General features: G+C 46.1%; 1 protein-coding gene across 1 annotated transcript in view; it reads left to right on the forward strand.

The window, feature by feature from the left end:
• Window positions 1-849: 849 nt before the first annotated feature.
• LOC308592717 (uncharacterized protein) overlaps window positions 850-21,209 on the forward strand; it is a gene marked incomplete at its 3' end in the record, with an annotated part of 48,038 nt that continues 27,678 nt past the window's right edge. Inside the window, exons 1-2 of the mRNA XM_081204390.1 lie at window positions 850-1,167; window positions 2,284-2,421. Of these exons, the coding sequence (XP_081060516.1) occupies window positions 1,108-1,167; window positions 2,284-2,421 (198 nt within the window). The 5' untranslated portion in view covers window positions 850-1,107. The remainder of the gene's footprint in view (window positions 1,168-2,283; window positions 2,422-21,209) is intronic.

Raw genomic sequence — 21,209 nt, forward strand, 5'->3', positions numbered from 1 at the left:
CAGGACGCTGGTGTAACTGAAGCTGGCGCAAGTTATCCCTATTCCAAATACTTTTCAGGAGCCACTGTGAGGGTCTACTGCCAACTGAAATGGCAGGTGAGAGTGGGCCCAGGTTTTGAGGATTGGGCCCTAGGTCCCATGACCAAGCAGACCATGGCTGGGAATAGGGAATTAACTCTGGCATATCTCCAGGTCAGCTGGGGTGAGGGATTTTTTTAAGCTGGTGTTGCTCTAGGTGAATGCCCAAGACCTGCTGAATCCAAATCTTGATCCTAGTGGATCTTGAAGTTGGATTGCACTAGAGCTGGCCTAATCAATGCAGTGGAAATGAAGGTGTTTTTTTCCACCTCCGTTTTAAAAAAACCAAGAGCGGGTATATTGTTTAAGCATAAGTGAAATGGTTGGAGGAGACGGGTTTGGTGTGCAGAAGATTACAGCCAAAGGTGTTGAGGCTCAGGGTGGCAATTATTTATAGAGTTCCAATACAATCAAGGGGTCACAAAATACTTGACTTCTGTGTTTAGTAATGCTGTAAAACCACCTCCAGCGCAATAATATGACACACAATTTTAGTTAAGTGACTGAATGTATTTTTGCAACACCATAAAATCCTTTGATCTTTTCAGCCTGTTAATTTTACCACATATTGGAGAAAGTCCCATTACTTTCTCTGAGAAGTGGTTCCTTAGTCACACTATCGTAGCATCCTGTTCCTTCAATAATATCTTCATGTATTTTTTTCTCATTGCTTAATTTTAAAAAAAATATTCAATTTTTAATGTGCCGTGTTTGTTACGATTATGAGTACAACGCAGCTGCAAACTGCCAGCTTGTCTACATCACATGATGTGGCTAGTCCTGGGAAAGAATCTTTCAGGCAGTTCACGGAATACACAAGGCTTTGTTCTGTGTGTAATTTGAGACCTTCCTGTTGCGTATGTGAAGGAAGTCTGAGTCACTTGCTCGGAGAAGACTGAACTGTTCGGACATGTTTTCTGTAGAGCTGTAAAGTCAGAAATAAACAAGATGTAAAAAGCCTTTCGGACTATCTTCTTTCCCCTGCTGGTATGCAAGGGAGGAGGGGGTGTGCATCTTCCACGCTGGGAGATGTCGCCTATCAAGATCTTCCTGGGCTGCCGGGGCGTGGACAGCCAGAGAGGATCACCGGTAAACAAGCTCCTGGAGCTGGGAGAGGAGCCAACCTCTCCCGAGGGGGGGGGGGCTAGTTTTCCAACAGTGTTAACATGTGCAAAATGTTCATAGACATGGCATTTCCGTGCGCTGCTCTGGTTTGCCAGAAGTGGCTTAGTCATGCTGGCCACATGACCCGGAAGCTGTACGCCGGCTCCCTTGGCCAATAAAGCGAGATGAGCGCCGCAACTCCAGAGTCAGTCACGACTGGACCTAATGGTCAGGGGTCCCTTCACCTTTAAAGAAAAGTGGGACATTCTAGGATCAAATCAGAAACTGGGACGGCTTCTTTAAATCAGGGACATCCCTGGAAAACAGGGATACTTGGAGGGTCTGCAGTAACCCAAGTTTGGTTACTAGGGATGGATGGATCAATCAATCAATCAATCAATCAATCAATCAATCAATCAATCTTTTTCAGTCCCATATCAGTTTTGTTACCCTCCAAGTGATCTGTGTTTTGCCCTGCAGAGTTTTTAAAGTGAAAGAAAAAAAACCACCTTAAAAAACCACCCACTTTTACAAAAAGAGTATAGTACTTACAAGGTGGTCTGAGGGCTGCCTCTTTCTTTAAGCACTCTAAGCTGCTTAGAAGAGCTTCATGGCTATGCAGTTTTTACAAAGCCCTTTTGAAATGCATTCAGAAAGTGGCCGCACATCATAATGTGAAGCCTCTCCCAGGGAAATTGTATGGGGAAAAGATGGCTGCTGTGTTGTCTTCAGCTGCTCATGTCTTCCGCCTTTCAGCTTGGACATTTCTTTCCCCCAAACAGTTAGTCTATGTGATGATACTCCCTAAATTACTTTGGGTTATTTCAAAGCAAGTGTTGCATCCCCACCACACCAATGCCAGTGATTTTTAGATGTGGTTCTTTTTAAATGTAAAAGCTGGGATTCCAATCATTGTTGCTTAGGTGACCCAATTCTTCAAGAGACTGTAAGATATTTAGCGATGCATTGGATGATCACAGTCACCAAGACATTTATAAATCCACTAATGCAAGGCTTTCTCTCCATAAGGCCAAAATGTTGATTAGGCACTAGTAACGTGAGCAGGTTTGTTTTTGTAAATCAAATGCCTTTCTATTCTAGACTTTGTCCATGAAGGCAGTTGCCTCTTTCGTCATGGAACGGAGAGACAGAGTCCTTTTGCCACTGGGATTACATTGTTGGTTCCTCCTTTTTGGAGTAAACTGCAGAATATTTACAAAACGCCTCCAGCTTCCTGAGGTATGAATAAATACCAAGTAATTTATTCTCGCTTAATAACAGAATTGGACTAGCTACAAATCTACAGGGTTGAAGCTGCCTGCCTTTATGTCAGCTTATCAGCGTCGGGCAGCTTGCTTTTTACACAAATGCCATCTTGCTGGCCCATTAGAGGAAATTGCTGCCCAACCTCCACCTGCTTTTTCTTCTTCTTTTTTACTAGTTAGTAAATGAAGAGCCGGGCTTTTGTCTTTTCTCTCTCTTTTCTTTAGGAGTGTTAATCATGGCATATTGGCAATGCTGTCTTTAGCATATGCACCACCGGGGTGCAAAGATCTGCCCAGCGCTCCCAAATTTAGTTTAGCCCCCAAATTAACTTTTATTATGCTTATGTCAGACACAACGCTTACGCCTTATCTCTTGTTTACAAAAGAAGGGAGGAAAAAGAAAAAAACCTTTTTTATTTGCTCATTTATTTATAACACACTTACCTCATGAGAAGAGAAGACTCCCTGGAAAAGACCCTGATGTTGGGCTTCAGATTTGTCTTTGGTTTCCAGGCTCTGTGGTGGTGGTGGGGAGTCATAAGGGAAAAACAACCTTTCATACATAAGTTTTCTTTTTCATTTGATAAATTAAAATTGTTCGTAGTGGCAGGTTTTGGCGGATATTGTCTTCAGAATATGCCCTTCCTCTTCAGCGTATTAGTTACTTGTTATTTAAAAGGTCTTCAGGAGGCTTATATTCACAAACATAAAAATGAATACATTATACCTTTAAAATTCACACAAAACACCCATCTGTCCATCTAACTATCTGCTACACTGGGATAGCTCTGTTGGTAGAGCTCTTAATCTCAGGATAGTGGGTTGGGCAAAATATTCCTGCATTGTAGGGGGCTGGACTAGATGGCCCTTGTGGTCTCTTCCAACTCTACGATTCTATGTCTATGATTTATCTATCCATACAACGCCTGTCCCCAGTAACAGCCACAGGAAGCTTTGGAAGCACACTAATAGCAGAACAAAAGCAGCTCAGTCCATCAAAAGCCTACAGAGAAAAAGGTAAGTCTTTACCTGGTGCTGAAATACTGACAGCCAAGGTGCCAGGCAGACCTCGCTGGGGAGATTCCACTTATGGGGATCCACAAGGCTCTCTCCCTTGTCATCACCCTCTGAGCCTCCCTCAGATAAGGGACCTGGGGAAGGGCCTCAAATGAAGATCTAAGGACCCAATAAGAGAGTTCCAGAAGATACTGGGGTCCTGAACCATCAAGAACTCCCAGGCTTATTCAGCGTCTCCTGAGGGGCAAGGATCTAAAACACAAGTGGTTGCGCAAACCTGGCCAAGTATTTTGTCCATACCCATAAGGATACAATAACTGAAACTCATCTGTTGACTTTGGACAAGAAAGCACTCTGGACATCTCCCCAGGATCATCACCACCAATGATGGGAGTGTATTGTTTTTATGTATAATTTTACAACTTTTAATTGACACCATCACTCCCTTGTAAACTATTGCTGCCTTTTATGTTTTTCTTTTCTTCTGGTCTATGACCGTAATAAACTATTCATTCATTCATTCATTCATTCAATGATGGGAGTCCAACCCTGCCATTTTTAATTTGAACCAGACATTGAACCTTCCAAGGGAAAAAGAGACCAAGGGCACCCTTCTAAGTGCTCATTGACTCCCATGTTTCAAAGCTCAGCAAATGTGGATTTGAGAATGTGTATGTCACGATAATGTCCACTCTCAGACTCTTAGCCACCAAACTAATGGATGGGGAGCCTACAGCCTTTCTGCTATTGTTGGGACTCCACTTCCCACCAGGCCCACCCTGCATGGCTAATGGTCAGGCTTGATGGGTGTTGGAGTCCATCTGAAGGGTAATATGTTAGTGAGAGATGGGTTAAGTAACTCGGTTCTGAAGCCAGTTTGCACTGCAATGGGAGTCAGGAAAGCTTTTCACTAGCTCCACCTGGTGAGAATTCTGCAGTTCCACCTTCTGGGTTTGTCAGGTGCTATTTTTCCAGTTTTCTCAGAATCTCAGGAAGGCATTGCCTGTGTGAGAATATGAGCAGTACCCTAGAACACTGAGCTTACCCTGTGAGAATTTATGTCTGAATGTCTGGCAAGAGTTTTCATGGCATTTTATACTATCCCTGTGCTCTGGTTTTGATTCTGATCTTCTCTACACCCAGTTGTGCTCCTACTTCCTTCACTTTAGTCCTGTCTCCACAATAATCGGTTGCACATGAAGATAACAAGAGGTTGATGAGAACAGTCTAAATAGGAGCTTATCAATTTTGCTTCCCGAGAGTGTTTTTGTCTTCTTTTGTCTGGGTATCTACATCTTTCTCACTCCCAGAGGAGAAACCTTCGGAGAAGTCTAGAGGGGAAAAGGTTAACAAGCTTTTCGCCCTCCCTCACCAGCAACAAAATGTCTGGAGCCAGTCCTGTGTCACAGTCAAAACATGGTGTTATTTATCTGCAGTATTTTCTTTTCACGGTGGCTCAGTCAAAGACTTTCAAAGTTATCAAAACAGCACAGAAGCACATTTTCTTATTATTCAAGACAGGAGATTAATGTTGGGAACTGGGTGGGTGGGGCACAATTCTACCCTTACAATTGTAATGCCAAGAAAAATGTTGCATGGATTTATTTACATTAGCAACTTGGGGGGCTGGAGGGAGAATCTGCTATGCATGCCAACTATCTGCTGAGATGTAAGTACAGTGTTACCTTGGGTTAAGTACTTAATTCGTTCCGGAGGTCCGTTCTTAACCTGAAACTGTTCTTAACCTGAAGCACCACTTTAGCTAATGGTGCCTCCTGGTGCCACTGGAGCACAATTTCTGTTCTCATCCTGAAGCAAAGTTCTTAACCCGAGGTAATATTTCTGGGTTAGCGGAGTCTGTAACTTGAAGCGTATGTAACCTGAAGCATATGTAACCTGAGGTACCACTGTAGCTTAAATGTGACTGTGTAGCATTGCCTTTGCAAGCTGACAGGCTAAGAACCACCCAACAATGCAAATGGAAAGAATTTCCCCTTATTTTTCAACTTTGAATCAATTTTCTGAATGCATGTCTTTGATCTCAAATTAGTCACTGAGCATCTATCCAGTTGCCCCTTGTTCTTCAATTGCTGCTCTGGAAAATACCTTAAGGAGGAGCATACAGGCATGTGATTAAAAAATAAAACTGAGGGCCGAACTTGAAGGCTGTGATAGTATGGGAGCTCAATAATGGTTTTGCAGGGTTAGCTCCTTGCCTTCTCATACAGATTGGCAGGGAATGATACATGGGCACCTGCACTGTGGTATGGCAGAAGAGGGGGCGTGCTGGAGGTTTTAGTCCAGCTATACCTGCTGCTGGGATGCATTCAAGGAAACAGGGGCAATTTGCAAGGCCCCAGCTGTCTCCAGCCCACCGGCCGGTAAGCCGGGTGATCTCCAGTCCTTGGATCAGCGTCAGCGACCCCAGCTTCAGAAGCTGGAGCACGCTCTAATCAGCAGAGTGAACACTACGCAACAGAAGTGGTAGGAGACGGCTGTGTGAGCATTTTTAGAAGCAGTTTATTCAGCATACAGCAGGACAAAGAAAAAACATGTCTTCTCCCTTTCGTGTCCAAAAGCAAGCAACATAAGCAATAGCTATACACAAAACGGAAGTTCCCAGCAAGCTGTGCTGGAGTGTAAACAGACATGCGACATACAACAATCCACACATCTGTTCTTAAGATGGAATGGAATATTCTAACACCTGCTCCCCTGGCCAATGGATGCCAAGCAATCTGTTAACCCTCTATAGCAGAGTGTGTTAATCAGAATCCTTATCTTGCCCTACATCCCCCTACTTTCAGTCAAGATAGTGTTGGAAGTTCAACAGCAGGCATCATTGTTTGTAACTCAAGGGTTAATTCTGTTAATGTCAACTAGCCAACTGGTAGAAATGCTGCTTAGCAACTGAGCAGTATACTTGCTTGCTGAGATATCACAAGTCCTGATTGGCTGTGTAGTTCTGAGGAAGTTTTTTTCCTCTGTATGTTTGGTTGTATGTCTCCCTGCTATGTATAAGGCCTGACATAAGAAAGGTAAAACCCCTCTGTTCCTTTCTCCTCAAATTATACATGGTGCTTTATCAATACTTTTCTCTCTCTCTGGACTCCATCTGCGTTATCGGTGACTTTGCTAGCAGACAAAACAGAATTGAGGCAGTTGACTCTAAGTTGTAACAATGCAGCCAGTCACTAATGACTGAAGTATGCATCATGCAGACTGAGGTGGTAGCTGCTTGAAGTTGGGGCAATAATAACATACCCTTCAACATTTCTCTGATGAAAATAGGAACATCCTAAGGAAAAGTGGGACATTCTGGGATCAAATCAGAAACTGGGAAGCTTCTGTAAATCCAGGACTGTCACTTGGACTTTCTCTTCATGCTAAGAAGTAATGTATACAACCACTGAGAACTTGGTGAGAAAATGGCCGTACATAATTCCGTGCAACTGTTCCGTGTGTGTGTTTACATACTGTGAAGTTTTTAAAGGCCTTTCAAAATTTACACTGAAACTATAAGAAATACAAAGAGCTAAAATATAAACTAAAACTCAGATCCAGAGGGGGAAATTTTCTGCTCATTTAAGCCAGCAATTATTAATAGCATCACCTCTAATGTTGCTGTACAACTAAGGGATTTCTCAGTCAGAGCCAATCTGATTTGGGAAAGATTCTTACAATGTATTCAAGGCCAGATTTAATTCTCTTGTTATCTGCAGGAGTTTTGCCATACATCTTCAACAGGTCGATGATTCTGTGGTGGCTTATTTTGTTAACAGCAGATATCAGCCAGCCAATCAAGAATTCTACACTCGGCTATAGCCTTTTTTTAAAAAAAGGACCCTACACTACAAATCCTTTGCATTTGTGATTGCCAGTGTAAATTAAGATGGGAAACCAGTTCTGTATTGAACAAACTGTACCAAAGAAGTTGAAAACATCATGAAACCATCAATAAACTGCAACATGGCACAAAAATATTGGGCACTATCCAGCTAAAACTAACCATATTTAAATACCAGTTGATTAAGGCTGGGTAAACACTTACGTGATTGCAGCACAGTGAAGTAGTGCTTCTCAATTCAGAACCATTCCTGCTTGACCTGAACATGCTGCTTTCTATCTAGATTAAACTTTCCCGATCCATTAGCATTTAACATGCTGGTGCTCCTTGGCTGCTATAAAATGTTTTCATAAAGGTAAAGGTACCCCAGCCCGTACGGGCCAGTTGTGTCCAACTCTGGGGTTGCGTGCTCATCTCGCTTAAGAGGCCGGGAGCCAGCGCTGTCCGAAGACACTTCCGGGTCACGTGGCCAGCGTGATGAAGCTGCTCTGGCGAGCCAGCACCAGCGCAGCGCACGGAAACGCCGTTACCTTCCCGCTATAAAGCGGTACCTAATTATCTACTTGCACTTAAGGGTGCTTTCGAACTGCTAGGTGGGCAGGAGCTGGGACCGAACGACGGGAGCTCACCCCGCCGTGGGGATTCGAACCGCTGACCATGCGATCGGCAAGTCCTAGGCGCTGAGGTTTTACCCACAGCGCCACCCGCGTCCCTTAAAATGTTTTCATATTGTTGGCAATTGAAGAGAGGTTCACACTTTGTTTCCTAACTTTAAAAATAACAGTCTGGGACATAGCTTAGAAGGTCAAGGTACCTGTCTCAAATTTTGTAAGTGCCTTTCCAGTTGCTCTTTAAATTGTATGTTTATGATGCTGAACCTGAAAAAAATTGCACACACCACTGATGTTTCCTTCTAGAACTTCAGTGGAACTTTTCATGATGAGAAACGGATGTGGAACTTATTGCTGGACCAGAGCTAGAGATTCCAGTTCAGCTAACTATCTGCTAGAACTTGTTTGAAAGCTTTTTCAAAAGAAGAAAGGGTTTGACAGTAATGCAGCCTGCACCAGGGCCTGATGACCTAATTAAGGTCTGCAAAATGTTGCAATGACCACTTAAAAAAGGTAAAGGACCCCTGACAGTTAAATCCTGTCACGAATGACTCTGGGGTTGCAGTGCTCATCTCGCTTTACTGGCCGAGGGAGCCGAAGTTTGTCCACAGACAGTTTTTCTGGGTCATGTGGCTAGCATGACTAAGCTGCTTCTGATGAAACCACACGGAAATGCCGCTTACCTTCCCGCCGGAGCAGTACCTATTTATCTATCTATTTATCTACTTGCACTTGACGTGCTTTCAAACTGCTAGGTGGGCAGGAGCAGGGACCAAGCAACGGGAGCTCATCCACCAGCACCTTAAATCAGACACATGGGGAACATGTGTCCCTCCAGGTGTTTTTGGACTCCCAACAACTCCCATCAACCCCAGCCAGTATAGCTAGTGATGATGGGAACGGTTGTTACTTGAAATTATTTACCACCATGCGTTCCCTGCACATCACCTGAAAAGACTCCACGTTAAAAGTTCTAAGTCATTGGAAGGAAATATGATTTCTGCACCTCTTCCCATTAATCTTACATCTTAATATAGAATGTTATCACCATCTTGGTCCTAGAAAATGAGAGATACAGTTGACGTAACATCTTTAATTAACCTTTCCTGCATTATGCCTCATTAATCTTGTATCAAGGCACACATTCTTAAAGGGCACTGTCAGGAAAGTACCTAATTATAAAGCTTGAAGATATGCTCCTTCAAATGGTATTTCTCTAAACTTAAAAATGATACAGAAACAACACTTCCTCCACCCAAATAAACCTGTCATGTGAGCAGAGTTCATGTAGCGAGTATATAATGAAGAGCAGTCTGTGTGTTCTGACAGCATAGCACCTCACATGTCTTCTGTCAGCTGATATTCGAAAGGTGGTTAAAATGTAGACTTATTTTGTCAAGAGAGATTTTGAGCCAATTAATAACTGACATACTTTTTCTTGGACGAGAATGAATTGGCTGAGAAATGCTATGGGAACAGCAAAGATCTCAGAGAGCAATGGTGGAAGCTGGAACACCTGGTGGATTGGGGAGAGGGCTCTGAAGGACACCTTCCCTCGGTCTGCTGCTCCTTTGCCATTGCTATCTTCCAGAGTAGCAGAGCCAGGAGCCACATAGCACTGTGGTTTGGTACAATCAAGAGTGTCTGGTCCTCTAGGCCTGTTATTGTGAAAGCAATATCATTTACCCATAAATCCGAATTTATTATTATGAGCTGCTGTGAGATCCATAATTGCATCGAATATCAGTGTACAAATATTGTAAAGTACTTGTGGAAAGTATTACTGGTGGGTTGCAAAAGTAACCTGAATATATGGGAAATTATCTAGCAAATGAAAGACTTGCCATCTACTGTTTTTTTATATTCACAAAGGAATTTATATTTTAACATTGTGGGCTGTTTCAGATGAGCTACTGTGAGCCTTAGGCTTGCTCCTTCCCCCTTTCTTCCTCCTTTGTTCATGAAAGAAGGCAGGTGAAAGTGTTGACGATGGGATGTCAATTTAGATTTATGTCAGTTTTTCAGACTTCAGTTTTCCATATTCCCACATCACTTTGTGATTCACCAGCATTTCAGAGCGATTTTCTCCAAATATACACATTTTCCTGTGCCATTTTGCCTAATATATACATTTCTGCAAAACAACTTCTACTAATATAATCAATGAGCAGGAAGTACCTGGCATTGCCTGGGAATTTGAAGAAACAACAACAGCAGCAACAACAGCAAACAGTGATTTTTAAATAGATAGTGTAATTTGAGAAGTATAATGTGAGAAGTGTAATTTGGATAGTGTCTCGAAGCTACCAGCATGAATTTGACCAAACTGCGGGAGGCAGTGGAAGACAGGAGTGCCTGGCGTGCTCTGGTCCATGGGGTCACGAAGAGTCGGACACGACTAAACAACTAAACAACAACAAATTTGAGATAGTGTAATTTGAGAAGCCCCGGGGAGCACCAGACCCAACCCCAAATCAGTCTCTCTCTCTCTCTCTCTCTCTCTCTGTGTGTGTGTGTGTGTGTGTAAAGGTAAAAGGTAAAGGGACCCCTGACCATTAGGTCCAGTCGTGACCGACTCTGGGGCTACGGCGCTCATCTCGCTTTACTGGCCGAGGGAGCCGGCGTACAGCTTCTGGGTCATGTGGCCAGCATGACTAAGCCGCTTCTGGCGAACCAGAGCAGCGCACGGAAATGTGTGTGTGTGTGTGTGTGTGTGTGTGTGTGTGTGTAACTAATGCTTAATTAGACTTAACTTGGCCCATCACCCTGATTTAAAATGGTGCCGGGTATCCAAACATAGACAAAAACCGCTGCCTCCACTTTAGGAAGCCCTGTGCCAAGTCTGGTGATATCTTCAGAGGCATCTATATAGGTGTAGGATGGAAACATCCTGCCAAATTTGGCAAAGACCAGCATGGGCAGACCTTGGTAATATGCTATCCTGTGCAAGGCCAATATTTGACGCCTTTCCCCTTAGCCCTTGTGGTGCCAGCTTAAACCAGGCTTCAGGAAGGAGGTGCAAGGATCTGGCAGGGTCCCAGACCCCTCCCACCTCCTTCCAAAAGCCCGGTAGGCATTTGCCCAGCTTTGGAAAGGAGGAAGAAGGAGTCTAGTACTCTGTCAGAGCCCTTCCTGAAGACAGGCAAACGCTTACCAGGCTTTGAGTAGGTGTCCTTCTTGGCAGCACTGCACACCCAGTGCAACCGTATCACTCGCACTGTCTTAAATCTACCTCTGAGACTAGCCTGATCATGGCAGCTTTCCATGTTCCTATATTCCTAAAAACAGGACGTTACTGTTCACACAAAACAGCTTTTATTGGTCTCCACTTGTGGGTGGAAGAGAGGGGAGAGGAAGTGTGTGAGTCCGAGGCACATTCTCATAACCCGTGCACAATAATTGACACCATTGCTCTGAGCATTCTGACTCCCTCATACATTTTCTTAGTGATTCCCAATGAGCTAAATGTTTGATAGACAGCAGACAGGAAAGCTGCATTCTATGTGCTTTCTGTACGTCAAGTTATCACTTTCATATTTAACTAGAATCCTCAGACTGTGAATCTAACTCTGTTGTATTATTTATCACCACTTTCTTTGACAAAAGCAAAGCATGCCCTATATATTGCTGTTTGGAACATTTTGTTTTCCAGGCAGCTTTTTGAAGAACAGAAGCCTAGCCCTAATGCTTCCTGTGCCAACACATAATTAAAAAACAACACAATTGGTGGCTGTATTTGGGGACCAAGAAGGAATTTGCCTACAAACAAACTGGGCCTTCCTCACAGCAGTTGTCACAACTTTCAGCTGAAAAGGCATTGGGTTGACTCCTTAGTCTGTTACCGGGGTGTGTATGTGAGATGGTGCATCTCCCCACTTGAGCAGCTGCGATATCTCAGGCTACCCCAGTAAGAGGACTGGGTGGAAGATTCTGTCCTGAAGCCCAAATGTGGAGGCAGATGGGCCATAGAACTTCCATTGACAGCCTGGAGGGCCAGCTTCATTGACCTGCATCTTGAGATGACCCTTAATACCAGAGGTTTACACTTTTTGAAATATGGCAAACCTAACTTGGATTAACTGGGACGTGGGTGGCGCTGTGGGTTAAACCACAGAGCCTAGGACTTGCCGATCAGAAGGTCAGTGGTTCGAATCCCCACGACGGGGTGAGATCCCATTGCTCAGTCCCTGCTCCTGCCAACCTAGCAGTTCGAAAGCAAGTCAAAGTGCAAGTAGATAAATAGGTACCGCTCCGGCGGGAAGGTAAATGGCATTTCCGTGTGCTGCTCTGCTTCACCAGAAGCAGCTTAGTCATGCTGGCCACATGACCCGGAAGCTGTACGCCGGCTCCCTCGGCCAATAAAGCGAGATGAGCACTGCAACCCCAGAGTCGGCCATGACTGGATCTAATGGTCAGGGGTCCCTTTACCTTTACTGAACTTGGAGAAGATCCCTAACTTGGCAGAGAGAGAAAGAGAGAGAAGAGACCTGAAATACAAGACAAACTGTCACAATACAGGATGTAGCATTTTACATTGAAATACAGGGCAATCCTGTATTATACAGGACAGATGGCAACCCTAGCATGGGCCTGTAAGGAGGGCAGCTGCCATGGACTGCCTGGGTGCCAAGGAATGGTGGGAGGCACCAGCTGGGGACCCCCAGGGGAAGAATGCTCAGAGCCAGAGGACTGGTGGTGGGACAACGACGAGCGGTCAGAGGGAGAAGCAAGAGCAGACTGGGAAGAGGAGGTGTCAGGAGCTAAAGAAGTAACAGGGTTTAGTGAGCAGGAAGAGGCTGTGGTAGATGGGAGTCCAAGCTCAGCAGCAGAAGCAAAAGGTGTGTGTGCCAAGAGGCAGAGATGAAGCAGGCTGCTGAAGAAGCCAGTGAGTCTTCCATAGGCGCCGACTCCATGGGGCCTGAGGGGGCCCGAGCCCCCTCAAAAATTCGTTTGGGGGGCTCTGCCCCCCCAATAATCTCGGGCGCCCCTCCAGCAGAGCGCCGCCGCCGGTTTGGACCACACCATGTTTCAGTGAAGGGGAGGAGGAAGAGGGAAAAAAGAGCTTTAGAAGGAGATCGCTCTGCACTCTTCCCCCCCCATCATCATCATCATCATCATCACACCCCACGGCCATCCCCTTTTCTCCTCCTCCAGCCACTGTCTCTCCTCCCCTTCTGTTTCCATTCGAAACGTCAAAGAAGAAATTGCTAGGTGGAAAACACGCACCACCATCTGACCCGACTGTGCAGCCAATCAGGAAGCCGCTCAGCGTTTTTGTTTGTTTTAAATGGGGCTGCAGCTGAAGCCACTTCGCTTTCGGCCCGCTGCGCTGCCGGGGAACAGGCGCGCGTGGCGCAGAGGGAGTGGGCGGCTTCTTTTCGGCCCAAACCCAGCGGCGTAGCGTGGGGGGTGCAAGGGGGGCCAGCCGCACCGGGCGCAACATCTGGGGGGGCGCGCTCGCTGCCTCCGGAGTCGCCGAAGAGCCTCGGGCGCAGGCTGTAGCAGAGCCGCATGTCTCGCGGAACCGACGAGCTGTGCGCGCGTCCGGGCTGAAGGCGTCCGGCAGTCAGCGGCTCTCAGCGCTCGTCGCAGTCCCTGCACGTCAGGGCCGCGGAGGACGCGCCAGGCAGCCCCTCCCCACAGCCCCGCCTCCGCCGCTGCTGCTGCAGCTGCTGTTGCATTTTCCTCGCCTCTCTGCCCCCCTCCTCCTCCAGGCAAGCGGCATCGTTTGGGCGGCAGCGCCAGTGGCAACTCGCCTCAGATCGGCAGGTTAGGGGTTGGGGGGGCGCAAATTACTTGCCTTGCCCCGGGTTAGGGGGCGCAAATTACTTGCTTTGCCCTGGGTGCTGACAACTCACGCTACGCCGCTGCCCAAACCGGTCTCCGGAAGGGGAGGGAAGGGAGGTGGGCCGAGAGCGGCCCTATCGGGGCAAGGCTGCGAGTAGCGGGCAGCCTGAACTGGAGAGCTCGCTTGCGCGTATCCGCTGCACGCATTTCCGCGTTGAGGGCGGCGCTTGGGAGACGTTGCTGCTGTCAGGCGAGCGGCAGACGCAGCGCAACAGCCCCCCTTTCGCTTCCCCGGGTCAGATAAGAGTGAGATCTTCTCTTGGGGTGGGGGGCAGGGGTGCCAACTTGAATTAAACATGGAGGGGGGGAGAGCAGGAAAGTCCCGCTCCACATAACTGATCACAAGATGCAGCGCATGTACGCCATTTGAATGGCAATGCTCATCAACTTTGGGAGAGCCTCGCCACCTCAAATATGTTATGGGGGCGCAACAGGACTTCGGCCCCTAGAAGTTGGCTCCTTTGGTGGTGGGTGTGGAGAGCAGGAGCTGCGGAGGCGCTTGCCAAGCTGGGCTTGTCTAGCTTTCCGTTGGAAGCCGGCCTCCCCAGCCGTGTTTTCGTCACGGGGCGTTGTCAGCTTCTGCCCGCAGAGCCCGGAGGACGTCAGCATCCCACTAGCCGAAACGGAAAGCAAGGGAAGCTGGCCACGCTTTTTTCTGTTAAAAATAAACAAAAATAAAACGATTTTTACTTGGTGCTAAACTAGCAAGGAGCCCGAGAGAGATCTCTGGTCGCCTGAGGTTCAGCCTTCTTCTCGGGAGACCTTACCTCGCCCGGGCTCCCCAAACCACACTGTCTCCTTGTGCAGATCCGAAGGGGGACGCTGAAGGATCGCCAAGCCGTCTCGACTGCAATGTGAAGAAATCATTCCCCGCCTCCTCCCCACCTGCTCCCTCGCCAGCCAGCCAGCCAGCCAGCCGCGCGCCCTAGCCGGAGAGCCCCGGCCATCCCCGTCGCGCAATCGGCTGGATCTCCCTTCAGCAGGCAGTGCTCACAACTCGGCCCAGGGACCCCCCAGCAGTGGATCTCCGGCCCAGCTGAAGAATCTGGCAACAAGCCCCCTCCTCCCCAATCGCTCTGCCGAAATACGCTCCAAAACCCCCCAGATAGGCCGCCAGCCGCCAAGTCTCGCGGCGCCCTGAGCGAGGGTCTCTCCCCAACACCGCCACCTCGAACTGCGTTCTCCCGGCTACCCGAGCGAACCAGCGGCAGGACCCCGGTATGGGCCCCCCCACTATTTTTTATAAGTCGGCGCCCCTGGAGTCTTCCCCGCTTGCTGTGACCAGGTCCCCTCCTCCCTGGTCTCCCAGAACACAGAGATGAATGAAGAGGGTAGAGCAAAGAGAGACAAGACAAAAGAGTCTCAGTTTACTGGGAAAGGAACCAGGGGAGAAGCCTTAGAGAGCAGTGGGAAGACGGGGACCTTCAGTCCTCGCAACTGCCCCATTGAGGCAACACCTCATGGGAAGAGTTGCTGTGATCACTAGGCCTGCGCTGTTTTGGCTTCTTTGAATGAAGAGTTCAAGAAGTTCACTCTTTATTCAAAGAAACCAAACCATGGTGTTTTATTGCTGACCTTCCCCCATCTCCTGCTCCTGACATCAGCTTAGGAAAAATGTGCTTTTTCTGGCATATGCTTTTTTCTTGCCTAGATTCTAGAGCCTATCAATTTTAACCCACGCACTTGAGCTCAGCTGGGTCACGCATCTTTGAGGGAACAAGCTGAAGAGTCATCTACCTATATGTGTTTTACTTCTTCCCTGCCTATTCACTCTCAAAAACAGGCTTTTATCTGTGAATTGAATGGTCTATTCTGGACCCTGAGTATGATGATTCATTTGTCAAATATTCAGCTGGGTTATGGCAACCTGTATTTCTCTCTCAACATTGAGTTTATTCCCCCTAAAAAGAAAACGAGAGCTTTGTGTAATACAAATTAAACCGAACACATGGAGAAAGCAGCTTAATTGGCAGGGACAGCAGAAAGTTTTGAGGGCCAGCTGTACCCCCTGCTCCACTCAGATGTGGGCCTTGATAGGTGCTTCTTTATGCTGACACCTGATGCCAAGCCAGACTCCGATTGAAAGAAGAACCAGCAAAGCAGCTTGGGGATATTTGCAGCAAAACTGTGTTGGAACAGAGATTCTGACCTAGAAGTGCAGGCTCAGCAAAGCAGGTGCAAATGGGAATTTATTACACTGGACTAAAAATGTGCAAAAGTAAATAAAAAGTGACCCAGTGTATAAACTTCCATTGCAATTACCGTATTTTTTGCTCTATAAGACTCACTTTTTCCCTCCTAAAAAGTAAGGGGAAATGTGTGTGCATCTTATGGAGCGAATGCAGGCTGCGCACCTATCCCAGAAGCCGGAACAGCAAGAGGGATTGCTACTTTCACTGTGCAGCGATCCCTCTTGCTGTTCTAGCTTCTGAGATTCAGAATATTTTTTTTTCTTGTTTTCCTCCTCCAAAAACTGGCTGCGTCTTGTGGTCTGGTGCGTCTTATAGAGCGAAAAATACGGTACATTTTTCAGTCACAGATTCAATGACAGCCAGAATGAACCTCTTTTTCACCACATTGTGAGGGCCTAAACAAATGTCTCAGAGTTTACACAGAGATTAAATCTCCAAATAAAAAAAATGAATGTGTGAACCCTGAGACAAATGTACCTCCAAAAATTAATGCCACCAATTTGTTACCAGCCCACTAACCATTCGTTTGTGTAGCCAGGGCTGTTTATAAAGGAAAGTAAGGTTTTTAATTAAGCCATCAGGTTACAATGCTCTTTGGACTATTCGACCCAGTAGGCATCTTATAATAATGAATGTCTTAATTTATTAATAACACCTTTGCATTTGACTGTAGTAATTGCAGTAACCTTTCCTTTTAACTCCAGTCTTATTGTAATATAATAGGTTTCTCTGGGTGAAAGATATAATAAGTGCCATTAACTTCCCGTGAAGTGGAAAGTTGATGTGTCACTCAACAGCCTGTTTAAAGGAAAGCAAATAGACAGGAGCATTCGATTTAAAATGTTATGTCCATATCACTCTTCTGAGATCAATAATTTCTTTGAAGATCTGTGTGATTCTCCCATTCATCAGGAATCTCATTTTTTAGATGACTAGAATGTACATTGCTTTTAAGTGAAAGCAAATATTAACATTACTTTGGCATTTCTTTGAAAACAGCCCGTTTTAGAGAATAATGAATCTTATCTTAGTTTTTTGCTTTGTGACCTTTTCCATACTTTGCTAATAGGACTCAGCCCCTTCCACTGAGTAATTGGTGTGAAGACAGCCCCCACCACTGAATATATTGGCACAAAGGCATAATGAGGTGTGGGTGTATACCATCAGGGATGGGGCACGTCTGGCCTGCCAGAGGTTGCTGGACTACAATGCCATCATCCCTGACCATTGGCCATGCAGTCTGTCCATCTGTGGCTGATGGGAGCTGGGATCTCACAACATGGGGGCACAGGTTCTCCACCCGTGACATAAAGGGCTTATATATATGAGAATGTGGCAAAAAATAAATGGAAGGCCACCTTCTGCTCTCCCAAATCTGGAGCTCTAACATGTGTAGGAGTTACAGGCAGCGGCGTAGCGTGAGTTGTCAGCACCCGGGGCAACGCAAGTAATTTGCGCCCCCTAACCCGGGGCAAGGCAAGTAATTTGCGCCCCCCCAACCCCTAACCTGTGAGTTGCCGCTGGCGCTGCCGCCCAAACGACGCCACTTGCCTGGAGGAGGAGGGGGGCAGAGAGGCGAGGAAAATGCAACGGCCCAGCAGCTGCAGCAGCAGCGGCGGAGGCAGGGCTGTGAGGAGGGGCTGCCTGGCGCGTCCTCCGCGGCGAGCGCTGAGAGCCGCTGCCTACCGGGCGCCTTCAGCCCGGACGCGCGCACAGCTCGTTGGTTCCGCGAGACATGCGGCTCCGCTACAGCCTGCACCCGAGGCTCTTCGGCGACTCCGGAGGCAGCGAGCGCGCCCCCCCCAGATGTTGCGCCCGGTGTGGCCGGCACCCCTGGCACCCCCCACGCTACGCCACTGGTTACAGGTCTTCAACCACATCACCTGCCAAATAATCGCAACAAAATGTAGCCCCCCCCCGTCTTTAGCTGCAGATTGCCTTCTTTAGCTATAGTCTCACCCCTTCCTGTGCAACTCAAATCCTGGTCTTTGGATGATTTTTATTCAGTGGGTTATATTCAATTAAGAAGGTGGAGGATGGTAAATCCTCCTCTTCCTCCTCATCACTCAACTCTAAATTTTGCACCATGTGAGACGTGCACTTCCTGAGTAATTCTAAATATATTGTTATACTCCACCCCAAACCTCTGCTTTCTAGGGGGTCCCAGGGTTGTTTCTGTAAGAAAATCAAAGCCCAGCGGTCTGCAGTGTCATAGAAATATGGCTTATTCACACATACAGTGGTACCTCGGGTTATATACGCTTCAGGTTACACACGCTTCAGGTCACAGACTCTGCTAACCCAGAATTAGTACCTCAGGTTAAGAACTTTGAGATAAATAAGAAAGAGAAGAAGTTGTTTTTATATGCAGTGACAGCAGCAAGAATATTGATGGCTCAGAAATGGAAGCAAGAGGAGCTGCCTATGATAGAAGAATGGAGAACTAAAATGATGGACTATGCGGAATTGGACAGAATGACAGGAAGGATCCGGAATCGACGAGATCAAAGATTTACAGACGATTGGGAGAAGTTTATTCAATATTTGCAAAAACTAAGTGATAACCAGATTACGTTTGTAAGTTTTAAAGAAGCTCTGTGATGTGAAAATGTAACAATAAGTAAAAATAATGAATTGAATTTAATAGTTTTAATAACAAGGGGTAGGAATGTGTTAAAAGTGATAAAATGAAGGAAGCTCAGACAAATTGAGGGAAGTAAAAAATGGAATTAAGATGTAATTAAGAAGCTGAAATGTACAATTTTGTTTTTTGTATTTGTAAACCAATAAAAATATATATATATATTTAAAAAAGGTTAAGAACTTTGCTTCAGGATGAGAACAGAAATCGTGCTCTGGCGGCACGGCATCAGCAGGAGGCCCCATTAGCTAAAGTGGTGCTTCAGGTTAAGAACAGTTTCAGGTTAAGAACGGACCTCTGGAACGAATTAAGTACTTAACCTGAGGTACCACTGTATTTACACCTGGAAGCCTTCAGTGGAGTGCGTGCAGAACATTACACCCCAAGAGGTTCTCTCGTTGTTCCCCTCATGGCTTCAGCAAGCTCAGGTCCAAAGTAGCAGCCGGTCATGACCCCTGGTCTCTCAGTGCAGCCTCCTCCAACCAGCGCTGGATGGAGTTCTCCCTACATCCTCCTCCTCCTTCCCAGCAGCCTTTGAAGAAAACAACTCCCCTTCTGCTTCTAGCATCCTCCCCCCCCATCACCCTGGCAACCTTTGTTTCAAAAGCCTTCTGCAAATGGCACCTTTTCGGTGACATCCTAGCAGGGATGGACACAGCCAAAGGGAGAGTCTGTGTTTTTTTAATGAAGACTGCTTGAAAAAATGGGGTGCGGGGTGGGAATTGCCAGCCATAGGCAATCCAGGTACTATGGGTTCAAAGAGTGTAATCTGCAGAAGAGAGGCCCTCCTATCTCACCTGACTTAAGAAGCAGTCACGTAAAATACTCTGATTGTTGCCTGATCTCTACAGCAGTTGTTTACCCGAGAGTCTAAGCAGGCCTTAAAATGGTGATTGCATTGTTATGCTAAGCAGTTTAATTAGAGTTGTTGTGGCGGATATGTGCAGAGTATATCTGTATGTGTATCGCAAATCTCTTTAAGTGGGATGTGAACTCATAAAAGGACAATTTAATTTTAGATGGCAAATGTGGTGTTCTTAATGGGGGGGGGGGCAGCCAGGCTGCCATGAATATTCATTGTTACACCGTTATGATTTGCCAAGCACAAAGTTCACCATGAAGTAGCAAAATCTTTCCTCCCCACACCCTGCAGAAAAGGTTGAAGACTGCCTGGAGCCAAGTCTGCTCAGTATTATGATTATGAATTATTTAAGGTCAATTCTGCATGTTTAATCACTCACATCAATGAAAGAACAGAACTTTTTTTGGCAGACTTGTCCCTCCTCCCTGGCCTTTATAACAATGCATTTAAATGATCAACATTTGAAAATTTCTCTACCATAAATGCGCCCTGCTCTTCTGCTTTATGTCTGAGCTGTAAGCCAGGAGAGTCTTTTAAAAAAATTGTTTTTGCTTGCCTAGAAATCAACAGCAGCTTTGCCACTAGATTCCTTGATGCTGCCTATGCACAGGCAAAGATTGGCATAGAGGAACCCAGGCTGCCAAGTGTTGAAATTCAAGCTGTCAGGTAGAAACCGCTGTAGATTGCTGCATATAGCAGAGGGCTGGGCATCACTGCTTATTGTAGGGTAACCAGCCTCATATAACCAGCAGGCTTGAGACTAATTGGTGTATGAAAGTGTTAAAACCATAGAGTAAGCTGTCCTTCCAGGCCTAACCTATGTGATGTCCCCTCACCTTGAGAGGAAATGGGTCCCTAAACCTTTGTTATTCCTCTCTACATGCGGAATTCAGTATGTAAGGATCTCTGAGCTGGTTGCTCAAGTGCATGGCTTTAACCAGCCTCTTGTTTCTGACCAGAATGGAGTTTAAAACTAGTGTTTTTCTATAACAATAATTTATAAACTTTTACCTTTTGTAAAAGCAACATTTTGACTACCTGTGCATTTCCCCCCGATTGCTGTATGGAAAAGCACATGAATTTGACTTTGGAAGAGTTTTGTAAGTAAACCACTTTATGGCTTAGCAAATGTGTGGTCTATCTGTGCTAGCATTGTGGGAAAGCTTTGGAAAAAACTTTTAAAAGAGGACATTTTGGGACTCACTGGAAGGGCACTTTTAAGGGTTTTCCAGCCGATATTTCCATGTGTTTCTTTGCTGCAAGTTTTGTAATGTTAAATCTCTGCTGGGGTTCTCTCACCAAAGAGTACATGTCCCAAACTTGGGTCTTGGCTTCCAGGATTCCAACATTTATTGTGTGTAGTAAAAATGTCACCACACAGAAGACATCGCTAGAAAAAAAAAAAGATAAAGTGGCCTTCATGTGGCAATCATTAACATGTGCACATTCTTGAAGCTGCTCAACAAATTTATTTGTTTAGAATATATAAAGGCCAACCAATAGCAAGAGTTGTGTTAAGTTGTAGGTGAACATATCAGACGACACAGCGATTCTTCAAACAGCTCTTGTTTATTCAGAGGCCAGAACAGAACTGAACTGAAGGGTTCAGTCAGCCTGCTTATATAGAGCTCCAGTGCAACTTTCTAAAACTATCCAATCACTGAACGTCACTTTCGATCCCTTATTTGCATAACTATCTACACTATCCCCTGCTGGCCCAGGGTAAGAACTTCAGTACATAACAA

The sequence above is a fragment of the Podarcis bocagei genome (assembly GCF_964188305.1).
Source record: "Podarcis bocagei genome assembly, chromosome: 1".
NCBI classification, from domain to species: domain Eukaryota; kingdom Metazoa; phylum Chordata; class Lepidosauria; order Squamata; family Lacertidae; genus Podarcis; species Podarcis bocagei.